This window comes from Motacilla alba, chromosome 2, assembly GCF_015832195.1.
Source record: "Motacilla alba alba isolate MOTALB_02 chromosome 2, Motacilla_alba_V1.0_pri, whole genome shotgun sequence".
In the NCBI taxonomy this organism is placed as follows: domain Eukaryota; kingdom Metazoa; phylum Chordata; class Aves; order Passeriformes; family Motacillidae; genus Motacilla; species Motacilla alba.
In genome coordinates this window covers 78,029,779-78,042,826 of record NC_052017.1, presented here as the reverse complement: position 1 = coordinate 78,042,826, position 13,048 = coordinate 78,029,779, and the positions used below count along the sequence as shown (strand labels likewise).

General features: G+C 45.8%; 1 protein-coding gene across 1 annotated transcript in view; it reads right to left on the bottom strand.

Moving 5' to 3' along the window:
* ANKH (ANKH inorganic pyrophosphate transport regulator) overlaps nt 1-12,304 on the bottom strand; it is a 103,257-nt gene extending 90,953 nt beyond the window's left edge. Inside the window, exon 1 of the mRNA XM_038130093.1 lies at nt 11,766-12,304. Coding sequence (XP_037986021.1) covers nt 11,766-11,861 — 96 coding nt within the window. The 5' untranslated portion in view covers nt 11,862-12,304. The remainder of the gene's footprint in view (nt 1-11,765) is intronic.
* Between the last annotated feature and the right edge of the window lie 744 nt (nt 12,305-13,048).

Genomic DNA, 13,048 nt, shown 5'->3' with positions numbered 1-13,048 from the left:
TCATATTTTTTCCTCTATATATTTCTACAGTTAAGCGCATGTTATCCTTTATCACCAGCTGGACAAGTATTGATTTAACATTCTTCTCAATGCTGGTCTCAATACAGAACCTCACAGCCTTCTCATTAAGCTAAACTTGCACTGGAATGCCTCCGTTGTCTTCTTTAGACTTTCAGCAGAATGACAGAGGAAAAAGTTTCTAGTTTGTTATTCAGCAAGATATTAGTGATGAAATTATGGCCCTGCTTTAACTGGAGCATTTCAGCCCTTCTAGTGCAGTGAAAATCTTTCATGACCCAGGACTTCTGGGATGTGGTGGTATTTCTAAAGCCAAGGATGTCAGGCCTTTTCCTTTCAGACAGCTTGATCTAAACCCCCCTTTCTTACCACTCATTTCCCCTTTCAAATCTCTGGATGCACACAGAATACAACAGACCCCACATCTGCAGATTACTGCAAGCATGACCAAACCCTTGGAGCTCAAAGTCACAAATATGTAACTTCACATGAGGTTTCCTTGGCAAAGTCCCGAGGCAATGATTGTGCCTTCGTTAGCTATTTTCTCCTCAGTGATGCAACCACCCACAACGTGGTAGGAGCTTGCAGCTGACAAGAACAGCACGCTGTGATTTGGAAAAGCTAGCCCACAATGACACTGGCCTTTTCTGGACAGCAACTCAAAGCTCACCGACAGGTCAAGCCTGGAATAAGAAAATGTCAAGCAAGATACCTGCTGTGATTTATTGTGAATTTACTTAAAAACACTGGCCTCTGCACAGTATTAACAGAAAAAAGTCAGCTACTTTATATTAGATCCAGAAGGACTGCTGACGAAAGCTCTTCCCAAGACTGTTACAATGCTGGAGCATGTCCTAACCAGTAGACCGTTGACTGCATCTCAGAAAGCTCATATAAGAACAAGACTCTGAATGCTGAAAGGTCGTCATGCTTTCATGCTTTGAAATAAAACACTCTGAAGCAAAATGACTGCCCACAAGTATATAAAGAACAGTGGTGCAGTGATCATGACTGCTCTCAAGATCACATTTTGAAAAGATGAAATCCATGTACAAAATCATGGATTCAAAACAAAACAGCATTTGCAGATGCAACATGTTATGAGAGATGGCTCAAAGTATAAGCAACAAATCAGGTATGTGAGCAGTTACAGCCCATCTCCTTATTTCCTCAACCATTTATTTAGTCTTGCATATAAGTCAGTAGTAATCAAGACAGTACTTTAGCACCACTCAGTGTATAATTCTCCTATAAAGGCAGTCTCCTGCTCACAACACACCACATATACATGCATGAGTGTCTTAAAGAAGCATGTGAAAAATGTGTTTACCTGTGTCAAAATAAAAGCTTTCAGTGGATGACTGCCTTTGGTGTTTTGATGTGCTGAAAAATGTTGTGTTTGGATTTTCCTCCTCTTTTAAAGTGAATGCTTAAGATTCCAAAATCGTTATGACCCAACATAACTACAGGGGAAGCTGACAGTGCTGTCACACTAAATTTGGAGGCCCACATTACCAATTGTTATGTGCTACTAAGTGCAGAGAAAAATGACCAGAGATGTCAAGTACATCACCTGGCATTTTCACTTCTGTTGGGGAGAGTTGGTGGCTGGTTTGAACTCATCTTCTTAGCTGGCCTCTTGGGCTGAGTGGGTTGGAAATAATTCTAATGTTCAAAGTCATTTCCAAAATGCCACAGTGGAGGAGGAAGGGGAGTGGACTGACAGAATAAATTACCCAAGCCAGTAGCAGGGTGAGGGCAAAATGGATGGGCTCCCCGGTAGCACTCAGGAAGAGGTGCTGCAGTGCAGCTCCAGTCTGGCAACAAAGCCACAGAGATGTCTGTGTGACTGATACACTCCAGCACCCATGGGACAACCAAGCAAAGGACCCAAAGAACTGAACTGGAAAGGCAGTAAGAAAGAGTAAGTGAAGAAGGTCAAGAAATGGTGAGGAAGGTACCAGAAATGGTGGGCAGAAACCATATGGGACCACACGACTGAAACCTCTCTTGTGCTTGCCAAGACTTGTCTCACAACAGCTTATGCCTTTAAAAAAACTCAGCAAACCTCCAGCTAAAAAGCAGAGTTAAGATCGCCCTTACTTCCACACTGAGGACATTTCTCTCATACTGGAAAGGTTCCTGCATTTTGCTAAGCTCATTTTGTTTGGGTTTTTTTTCCTCAGCTCTGCCAGGGAGACCCTAACACAGTGTACGGCTCACTCGAGTAGCTGCCTCCAGTGAATGCTTCTAAAAGGAAGAAGACAAGGATTCACAGTCAATACTTCTACTAGCTAGGTAGCTCTGTTTCTCCCCCCAGCAAGTGGTCTCTGTGTGCTGAATCTGGGAGGCGGCATGTGAAAAACAGGGTGCTGTGAGAAAACCGATTGACCATGACCACTGATTACTAATAAAAGAAATTCCTCACCTCTGAGTTGCAGGGTTTTTACACTTCACCTTAGTAAGAGCACATAATTACAGTGACCTTCTAGAGTGCACTGAATGCCTTTGAGGAGGATGTGGTTCTCAACCTCTGAAAATGTGGTCTTCGGGTTTGATCCATCATGTGATCACTTTACAGTGATTACAACACTCTTTTTTTTTTTTATTTTTTTTTTGGTAACCCACTGAATTTGAGCCTATGTAAAACACAACCACCACGACCACCACCTAATGCTGAAGGTCAGCACTCTTTGTGCCACATTTTAGAAGGAAGTAAAGTGTGAGAGGGAAAATCTTCTGTTTTTAATTCGAAAATAATCTGGAAAATAATCTGGAAATCTTTTCAGTTTAAACTGTGCTTACCACCCAGTCTTTCTCACCACTCCTGCCCACATTCTTCTCCACAGCAGTGACTTAGCCAACCTGGTTTCCCCTTTCCTCTCCTTCATGACCACACCACAGTTCATACAACTGCAGATGGTTATCAAACTCCCTTTTTGGTCCCGGCTATAAATGCTTCACTTCTGTAATCTTTCCTCTTGTGTAACTGACATTTCTTCCCCTCAACAGAACCAAAAATGTGAAGCGTCTTCCCACTCCAAGATGCTGCTAACAATTCATTTTCTTTTCAAATGGCCTAAAGGTTTTTTAATTGCTAAGATGCTGACAGAGGAAATTGCAATGATGGACTTGTTCAAGTGTCTGTCTTCCATCTGCCAGACAGCAGATTTGAGATCAAAGGCTGCCAAATTCTAGGAGCACATTGGTATGGTGTGGCAAGGAAAGCCTTTGTCTTGAGGAGTGAAGATGCCAGGGGTGGATCAGAGGCTACCTCACCTTAACTATCCATAGCTACAGGAACAGCAGCTACTGTATACTAACACAGAGGTTACAAAAATAAGATATTGACATGCAGCAGAAGGAAGGAGGGGTGAGTAGGGAGTGAACAGGAAAAAGAGCCCAGTAAAATCTAGACATAAACCCTGTATTTTGCAGAAAGTAGATGTCAAACATCATCTTTAAAAAAACAAGGGAAGACCATTGGGTGATGTGGTTGCACCCTTTTTAACTACACAAGCTGCACATCTGACTTGATGAAGGAAAAAAAAATCAGCCCCGGCTGACAGGCACCACTGCATTCTTCAGCCAGTACAGGCGATAATTATGCCAACACGTTACAGTTCAGGCGCACCCTGCATCTGACTTCATTCACTAATTTATGTGCAAAACGCAGGTAAGAAGGCCAGAAGACAGACCATCTCCCAGCCAAAAGCCTTTCAAATGTTCAAATGTATTTGTCAGCAAACAGACTGGCACATGTTTTGGTTCAGTGAGCTTTCAGCCTCACAGAACCCTGTACCTTAGGGAATGTTTACAGAGTTGGAAACAGGTAATGAAGAAATATACAACCATGTATGCTCTCCAGCTCCTATGGATGTGAATTTTCTGTGCACGCCACTGAAAATTTTCTGGGTTGTAAAAACTAGAAAGGGTTGAAAAAAACTGCCTTAACAATGCAGAAATACTATGTGAAGCAAAACATTTGATAATAAGTAGTGTCTTGCACTTCCCACTTCCCACACTAAAAGCTGAACTCTTGCTGAACCAGTACATCAGTAAAGCAAACTGGACATGTTGGGCAATAGTGACCACCCTTTCTCCAACAGCAACACTCCAGCCAACATAGGAATGGTGAATTTTTTGCATCATCTTTGAGAAAATAATTAAAATGGCACTTGAGATCTCACGCCCTTGTGGCACTTATTTTTCAACAAACACCTGCTTTCTCTCCACTATTCTTCCTTTGTCCTTTTTTAGAATGCTCTTGCAAAGGCTGTGGAAATCAACTGTGCTATTGCAAGTAACAATGTTCTACTTCAGCCCTCTTTGGAACAAAATGCATATTTACACCTGGAATTATTCTTAGTTAATGTTTCACGTAGGCTCTTTTATTCTGAATTACATTGGGAGGGAACTCATCAAGAAAAAGTGCACATGTAGAAAAACTCAATAGCAAGGTAGTGACATCCTGTGGAAGATCTGAAAGAGAGGTGATACCATAAAGGAGACAGAACATGGGAAAACTGCATAGCTTTGCTGTTTCGGACACCGAAGTGCACAGGCCATTTACATCTCTTATGGTGGCTGGTTTTTAATTCTCTATATAATGATTATCTGAAAAGACAGTGGTGGTGTCTAAAGACATAGCTACAGCAATAGCATGTCAGGAGAAAATCAAGCAAGCAGAAAGAAGTGCAATCTGATTATCTAATTGCATATTAACATTCCTGTTTCCCTCACCCCCAAATCCATAGGTTTCCAAGTACAAAGAGCATGAGGTAGCAATGGCTGATTAAATTAGCTTGTTAAAATATAAGATAGTTACAAACTACCCATATTTTTTAAGAAATGCATGCTCTGATAAGTAATTTAAACTGGAACAGAGCTCAGCAGTAATATCTGTTATTTAAAAACATCACAGATTTCTCAAAGTAGCTGCAAAGCAAAATCTGTTTGAAATTGCTCAGTTTTATGCATGGAGTTTTCTGCATGAGCTGGCAGATATATTTAAATTTTCTATTTATACAACAACTTACATCCATGTTTTACAAATATGAAGGAATATACTTTGTAACTGCCTTGTGAAACACATTACAATTTTAGAACTGACGAAACTCGCACAAGGAGAAATGTCTTGTCTAGGATCAAGATGGAAACAGATAGAATCTGTGCTTTCAGAGCTAGAGCCTTGAGTGTGAAGCTATGCCTTCTTTGAATATAAAAAGACACTTTAGTCATAAGATTTGGCCATGTCATATAAGCCTTTGGATACAACCAACTTCTTCAGGCAGCAGCAAAATGAGCAATGATTAAAAAGAAATTAGTTCAGACCCAAGCAAATGTGAAGAGAAATCAGCTTTCTTGGCTTTGAAAAAAGGCAGCAAAAAAAAAAAAAAAAATAAACAAGAAAAGCCCCAAAACAAAGCAAATGGTCAGTCCACTTCACATCCAAAAGTTTTACTTCAGGGATTTCTCAACACGATGTAGAATACAGTGGTTCAAACCCCTTTCAAAATTTCCATTTTGAACCCATTTCTTTTTTAAATTAGATCGGGGTATTTTTAAGTCCTGATTTCAATTCCTGATGCTAGATTTCTAGTATAGTGTTCTAGATTTTCACTGGCATAGGGACGAGAAGCCAATTTCCCTATCTCTGAAATAAGCATGAGAAGTATTTGGTTACCCCATGCACCTTTTTCAGTGGCTATCAAATGATATTATGACTGGAGTATCTCCAGTGAGGGCCCTGCCTAGAGACTGGGAACTGGGACTGCTTGGCAAAGTTGTAAATGTTCCTTGTCTCCCACTGCACGAGTCAGACTTCTGGTAGGGAGAATAACTTCCACCCCCCAGACCTCCAAGTTTTATTTTCCAGCAACCTGGTGGGCAAATATCATCTGAACTTACAGTTTTGAGATTAATTAAATTACTTCATTTAAAAGTGGCTGGTTGGTGCTGCATGGTGTCATTGTCCTCCAGCCTCTGCCACACCCCCTTTCAACCTGTCCTGGAAATAAGCTCTCTCTACAGCTCTATACATAGCAAATGCCTTCAGACATGCTTAATGATTGTCATCAACTACAAAACCTGCCTGCTCTTAACAGTGAAGCATAAGAAAGTCCAGAGAAGTCCTTAGAGCTGAGCTGACACAGCCATGGGAGGTGGGAGGCAGGGAACTGGATGGTTTTGTGAAGGAAGGAGAGAGTAGGATAAAAAAGGAGAAGGTACTGACAAATTAAGCAAAATAGGTCCTAGCTCAAGATTATATATTTTACAGTACAGCAACATGGAGCACTGCAGGGAATGGACACCTCATTAGCAGTGCAGGTTCATTCTCATAATTTCTAGTACCATGTGAAATCTCCAGTGGTGATAGCCCCAGTGCTCCTCATAACCTGTTTATTTTGTACCTTGCGTGCTATAAAATGCAAATAGATATTGGTTTAGCTGCCAGGAGTAAGTCTTTGTCACCTTTAAGAACATTAGCACTTTGTTGAGATTTGGCTTTTATCTGCAAATGTTTTATGAGATCTTTGACTTCTTCCAGGATCTCAGCATGCACTGCTTGCTGCGAAATGCCAGAAAATGCTCTGCATGAGTGGTGAATGCAATGCCTGGTGTGTAACGCCCGCTGCACTAACACTGACATATAAGCCTAATTAATCTCTAGGGCAGTCTCAAGAGCTGTCTACATGGTCTAGAGCCCATCTAGTCCTGGCATGAAAACCCCCAGAGCCTGGCAGATGACCATTTAGGAGCCAGGCCCGGAAGGCTCAGGCTGGTATGCATAGGGAAGTACAGCTGCACTGCTTACAAAAAAGTCTCTGGAGACAGCACTGAGGAATAGATCCTGAAAGTTACTACTTCAGGTGTGCGTGCTTTGGTTTTTAATCCCTCATGGACAGTCTCACTTGGATCTACTCACTCTAAACAGGAAAATTAGATATACTTCAGTGGTCATTGCCAGCTATTTCCCTGACCATTTGGCTTGTGAATTCTGCAAGAGAAACTACTTCAAAATAATGCCATGTAAAATAACAACAACAAAAAAAATCTGTTGATAGTATACTCTGTATGTTTCCTTCTTCAACATAATTTAATCTAAATTTAATTTAAAAAGCTGTGTAGTTCACATTCATTTAAAATAAAGAGGACATTTCCGTCAGCCTACCCTATTAGTAATGTGGTTGTGGTAATAACATACAGTCACATTGTACACCAATTATAGGACGCTGTTAGCTTTCTTGTTTAGATGGTACTAAAGTCCTACACAATTGAAACAAGCCCCTGACCTCTTACAACATCAATAACAGGAGTACTTTGCACTCATACAGCACCTTTCATCTCAGAGTGCTTCTGACACATGAATTTTCATTACATCTACATACAGGTAGGTATCTAGGCACACTTCAAAGGCAGGGAAACTGTGCCATGGAAAGGTTACACAACTTGGCACAAATCCCTGGTGAACAGCTGGGAATGTGAACTCTCCCATTACTTGTTTTGAATGTCCAGACAATAATGCTTACCCCAAAACCAAGCTTCATAAGGCATTAATCAAAATGTTTAACCCCCTACCAAGTTTGCAAATGGCATGGGCAGACAATAAGCTCACTAATTCTTTTTGATACATTATTCATGACTTGTTCTCCTTTTCTGGCAACTTTCTTTTTTTTAAGTTAAAAAAAAAAAAAAAAAAAAAAAAAAAAGAGTCAAAAACCCGCAATGAAGTACAAGAAAAAACAGCAATTACTGCAAAATATTTTGGAATCCAAAACACTTAGCATTTCCTTTATGGCTCATCTGTTGGATCTCAAACACTACAACATGGGCAATGTATGGCAAGTTCTCTGCAGGGACCAGAGCACCTGAATGCCCTTTGGAGAAAGAGGCAGCAGGGCTGTGCTTGCTCAGTTTTACTTTCCAAGGGCCCACAAGCCACTGAACACCATGGATGCACACATAAGTTATGCTGGCATGCTAAACTGCCTGGCCAACGCTACTGACAGTGACACAAACTAATGATCCAGGGGCTGGCTACATGATAGCTGCAAAGTTAAAAATAAAACCCAAACAAAAAAAAAAGGAACTAGAGCTCCTTCCCATTGATAATTAAGAGACTGCTGCAAACAGACCTCGAGATCGAAACACTGCTCTCTGCCTGGCCTTTGCCACCCCATGAGCATCAGAGAGAGCTCCCAGCCACGCTTGCAAACTGTATTTAGCGCTGCCTACGGTTGAGTCCGCGCTTCTGACAAAGTTAGTGAACACCTCAGCTTTCTCCCTTTGTAAAAATGCTGATGCAAATGAACATTTATGTTACAAGTCAGGCCACCAGAATATATGTCAGCAGCTCTGGAACTGTGTTAAAAGGAAAACTGATGTGGGTGGTGATGGATTTTTGAGCCCACGGGGTAGCAATGCTGTTATTTGGTGGCTGAGTTGTTTGAGGTTGTGTTGCTCTCCATCACACAGGAGGCATTTATTTATTTATTTCTAAGCAGGTACATCCAACATTTTTCAAGGGAGCCAGAACTTTTAATTCAAACTTTGCTTTCCAGGGACTGAGCTCTAAATACAACAGTAATTATTGTGATTCTCAAGGGAAGATGTTGAGAGTTGAAAGCTCCTCTCAATGGCAGAATAAAAGAGACTATCTCTCTTCTGGTGGTGTTAAACTCTTGGGATGAAAATGCTCTGTTGTGTATAATTGTGAGTGCCTGCATATACCTGGAGAAAAAAAAATATAGATGTGTGCACATGAACACACACATTACCGACACACAGAGACATAGATTTGAGTGTAGAAGGAACATTTAGCCAAAATATATGGGACTATTTTCCTGAAGGCTGTACTTTTAAGAAGAATGGTACATAGTATTTAATTTCATAAAAGCCATGTAGCACTGTCAATAAACTGGAAATGGGTTGAAGAAGGAAATCAAGAAAGTAAGTTAGAAATGGTTTATTTCTCTAATATTCTGGTAATTTACCTGGTCATCATAAGGACTACTGTTTTAAGAAGAGGAAAAAAATTCAGGTATTTGTCTGAGAGAATTTATGAGGTGAAGAAATGAGGTCAGCTTACTAGATTGGAGTAACTCTGTAACATAGTCTTGTCCTAAGGCATTGTTGGATTAGAGTCCAGGGTCAACAGGAGGCTCTTCACTGGCTGTAGCGGTTCTGGAAGTGACTTCAGGAGCTGAGCTTATTAATTCTTAAGCACTGTGCCAGCATTTTTTACTTCCTGTAAACTAAACAGACTTGCCATACCAAGCATCTTATATGGGGCAATGGTGACAGCCTTAACCTATGTTCTGTAAACAATCTTTAGCCTTACTGTAAATTTCCCTTAACCTTGCAAGAAACATAGAGGCAGCTGCATACCAGGGATCTGGTAATTTTCTAGTGATGTTTGCTATTGACTACACCTACTCAACACCCAGAAAAGCTTCTCAAGGTAACAGGAAAAAAAAAAGATGTGATTCTCTTTGTTTCTCACTTTTCAATCTGAGGTATCTAATAGTATAAGGTTTCGCTAAGAGGGCCCTGCTTTGAATGCTCTGCTTCCAAATACTCTCCTCACTTGAGGGAGCAATGTATGAATACCATACATCAAAAGGGTTTCTGACTTATAGAATTTCTTACACATCCCTTCTTCCCTGGTCAGGCAAGGTCCATTCTCTCCCTAATTTTTTTATAGTCATCTTTTACTTCTGACCTGCAGTTCTCCTGTCTCTTGTACAGTGTTGTCCTTTTGTCTGTATGAGGAACCCTTTGTCCCTGCTTCAGTTTCCTGATTTCCATGTAGGTAAGGCTGCTAAAAAAACTGTCTTACAAGTTTCTGCTCCTGAAAGAAGCTAGAGTTCTAGCAGGCTGGATTTCTACCTTTTCATTTAAGTATTTCCCCAGGCAGCCATCTGAGAAAAGGGATAAACCCAACTCTCCTGAAAAGCCAATCCTATGACTTGGCTATCAAACAAAACACATTTTCTAAGATATTCTTGTCCCTAACACTGTCAAAGTTGTTGAAGTGTTTACATGTATCATTCACAGATTAACATCCCTCCTACGTCACTGGTACCCAGCCAGACAGAAGGACCCTCGCTTATAAAATCACTTGCAAATTTTTGAAATCCTGGTTCAGAGCACACCGAAGCCATGGGGATGGTTTTTAATAGGCTGACATTTACCTTGAATTGAGCTGACCTTGTACGAAGCAAACCGTATAAATGCACCTGTCATACTCAGTCTGCTGAGAGCACTGCTTTCAATTTAACTTCTACTATATGTTATTAACATGGCATAGTTATTAGCATTTAAATCTCCTTTCCCTTTGTCATTTCTAAATTTAGATTTCCTCCCCCCCCCCCCCCCAGCATGTTTTAAAGAAGACTGACTTAGTAGAAAAGCACATAGTTGTTAGACAAGGATGGAATTGTATTTTTTAGTATTGCAGTTTATTTAAAGGACTAGGAATCAAAATGCAATTGACACAGCCATGACAAACATATGATTAATGTCAGCTATTTTTTCCCACTGTAGTATTTTTCCTTTCACTTTCTTCTTTACAAATGCTTGAAAGTACCCACTAATTTTCTGATATCTTTGCTCAAGAAGCACAGGAGCAAGTGTCTTATTCTTCTTAGCCAAACTGAGTGACTTAGGACAAGGATAAAGCTATTGGGGTGCAATAATTAGTGTGGCTGCCCAGCTTAACACTTGCAAGTAAGTACTAATGTATGCCATCTTACTAAAAATGTAATGACAGGTCCCATATAGTGCAGCCTAACACAAGACACGGCCTGGATTGTCATAAATACCAAAACATGAGAGCAGAGACTCTCCCACGCCCCAGTGCAGGGGCAAACGAGCACTAGCTCGGACAGCGGAATGGGTACGTCAAGCCCTGAACATGTTCTCGATGCAAACGCAGCAAGCGGGGATTAGGAGGACGAAATGGGGTGGCCGCATGTCAGGGAGAAAGGCCGACAGAGGATTTCGGATACACCGGGCTATCTTGTCGGTGCCCATGCCAGGGGACAGCCTTAGGTCACCGACGCCGCTACAGAACCGCAGCAGTGCCGAGGCGCACAGAACACCGGCGGGGGCAGGGGTGCAGCCGGAGGTTCACCGGCCCGGAGGGGTGCGGAGCGGCTCCCCGCGGGATGCCGCGGCGGGGGCTCTCGGCGGCGGGGGCCGAACCGCTGCGGCAGCGACAGCGCCGCGGGGCGGGGGGGCCGCGGCTCCCCTTCGGCAGCGGGCGGCGGCAGCCGGGTCGCCCGCCCCGCGCCAGCCGCCGCCGAGCCGCGCTGCACTGCGCTAGGGGCTGCTGCACCTGAGCGGCCGTGTCAGCGCGGGGATAAACCACTGCCAGCCCCCGGCCAATACATTATGTAATTTCAGATTATATAATCCTGAAATGCGAGGGGGGAAAATTCCTCAAAACAACCCAAACCCTGCCATCCTTCCCCGGGCATCTCCTGGCGGTGCGGGGCAGCCCGTGGTCTTGGGCGGCCGCTGGGGCAGGCACGCCGGCACCGGCCGCTCGCTGCCCCCGCCGGCGCAGGGGCCGCAGTCCCCGCCCGGCGCGATGAGCCGGAGCAGGACAGCTCGGCTCGGCTCGGCACAGCTCGGCTCTCCGTCCCTTCTCTTCCCGGCGGAGGCACCGACCGCGCCAGCCCGGCGCTGCGGGAGGGAGGGAGGGAGGGAGAGGGTTGCTCCCCGGAGAGGCGCTGCCTTACCTGCTCCCCGAAGTCGATGGCGATGTTGGTGATGCCGAGAGGGACCAGGAACCGGATCAGGGGCCAGTAGTTAGTGAGCGCTGGAAATTTCACCATAGTCCCAGCTGCGCGGTGACCCGCGGCGCATCTGCCGTGGCAGGAGACGGCGCGGGAGGACGGCGGGGGGGAAGGATGAAAGGGCACCGGAGGAGGGTGCGTGCGTGTCCCTGTGCGTGTGTGCGGGCGGGGAGGGGGTGGGGGGGAGATAAGGGAGAAGGAGAGGAGCAGCAGAGCCCCCTAAAAATAAAGAGCCGGGGAGCGGGCGGGGGGCCGGTCCAGTCCCTCCCTGCCCGGCGCGGCGCTGGCTGGGCGGCGGGGCGCGCTGTGCTGCCGCCTTAGCAGGAGACCCGAGAGATCAAGTCCATCCCCGCCGCCCTCCTCCCACACAACAATGATCCGCCGCCGCTGCCGCCGCCGCCGCCGCTGCCGGAAAAAAAAAGAGGAGGGACACCGCCGCCAGCCACTCGTGCGGGCAGCGCTGCCATCCTCGGGGCGCGGGGGCCAGGGGAAGGGCCGGGCCGGGCCCCCCCCCGTCTGACGCTCGCCGGCGGCGGGGCGACGGCCGCGGCGCCGCGCAGGAAAACACCGCCCTCCTTCTCCTCCTCCTCCTCCTCCTCCCCGCCGCCGCTGCGGGGACGGCGCAGGCCGCGGAGCGGCGGTGCCCGTGCGGGGCGGCGCGGAGCCTTGCGGGGCCGGCGGCGGTGCGGGGCCGTGTGGGGCCGGCGGCGGGGCCCTGCCGCGGGGCGCCGCTCCGGGCTGCGCGGGCTGGCGGAGCACGTGGGTTTGACACACGCTCGCAGACGGGCGGCGGCGGCGGGGGAAAGAGCGGCACCGAGCGGCTCCTCCCGACGCCGGAGCGGCCGCGCTGCGCCCCCCGCCCGTGGCCGTGGCGGGGCCGGGCCGTGGCTCGGCACCTGTCCGCTCCCCTTCACCCCGCCGGGTCCCGGTGGGAGCCCTAGGCTTTCCCCCATCCGCACGCCCGCCGCCCTCCTCGGGCAGCCGGGGGCAAAAGAAGGCGTTCCCTGGCCGTGGGCTTCGGGCCTTGGGCAGGGTCGTCTGCAGGAAGGGTGGGAGTCCTGAACGAGGCGTCAGCCAGGGTGTCTGACCCACAGCTCTTCTGGTCAAAACCCTGAAATAAATAAATCTTGAACGTAACATCTTCATCTTTCAAGATCTCTGCCCGAGCTTTGGGCGAGTGAATGTGCTGGTGGCCCAAGGGAGCTTGCAGGAGGACCATCGCTGGT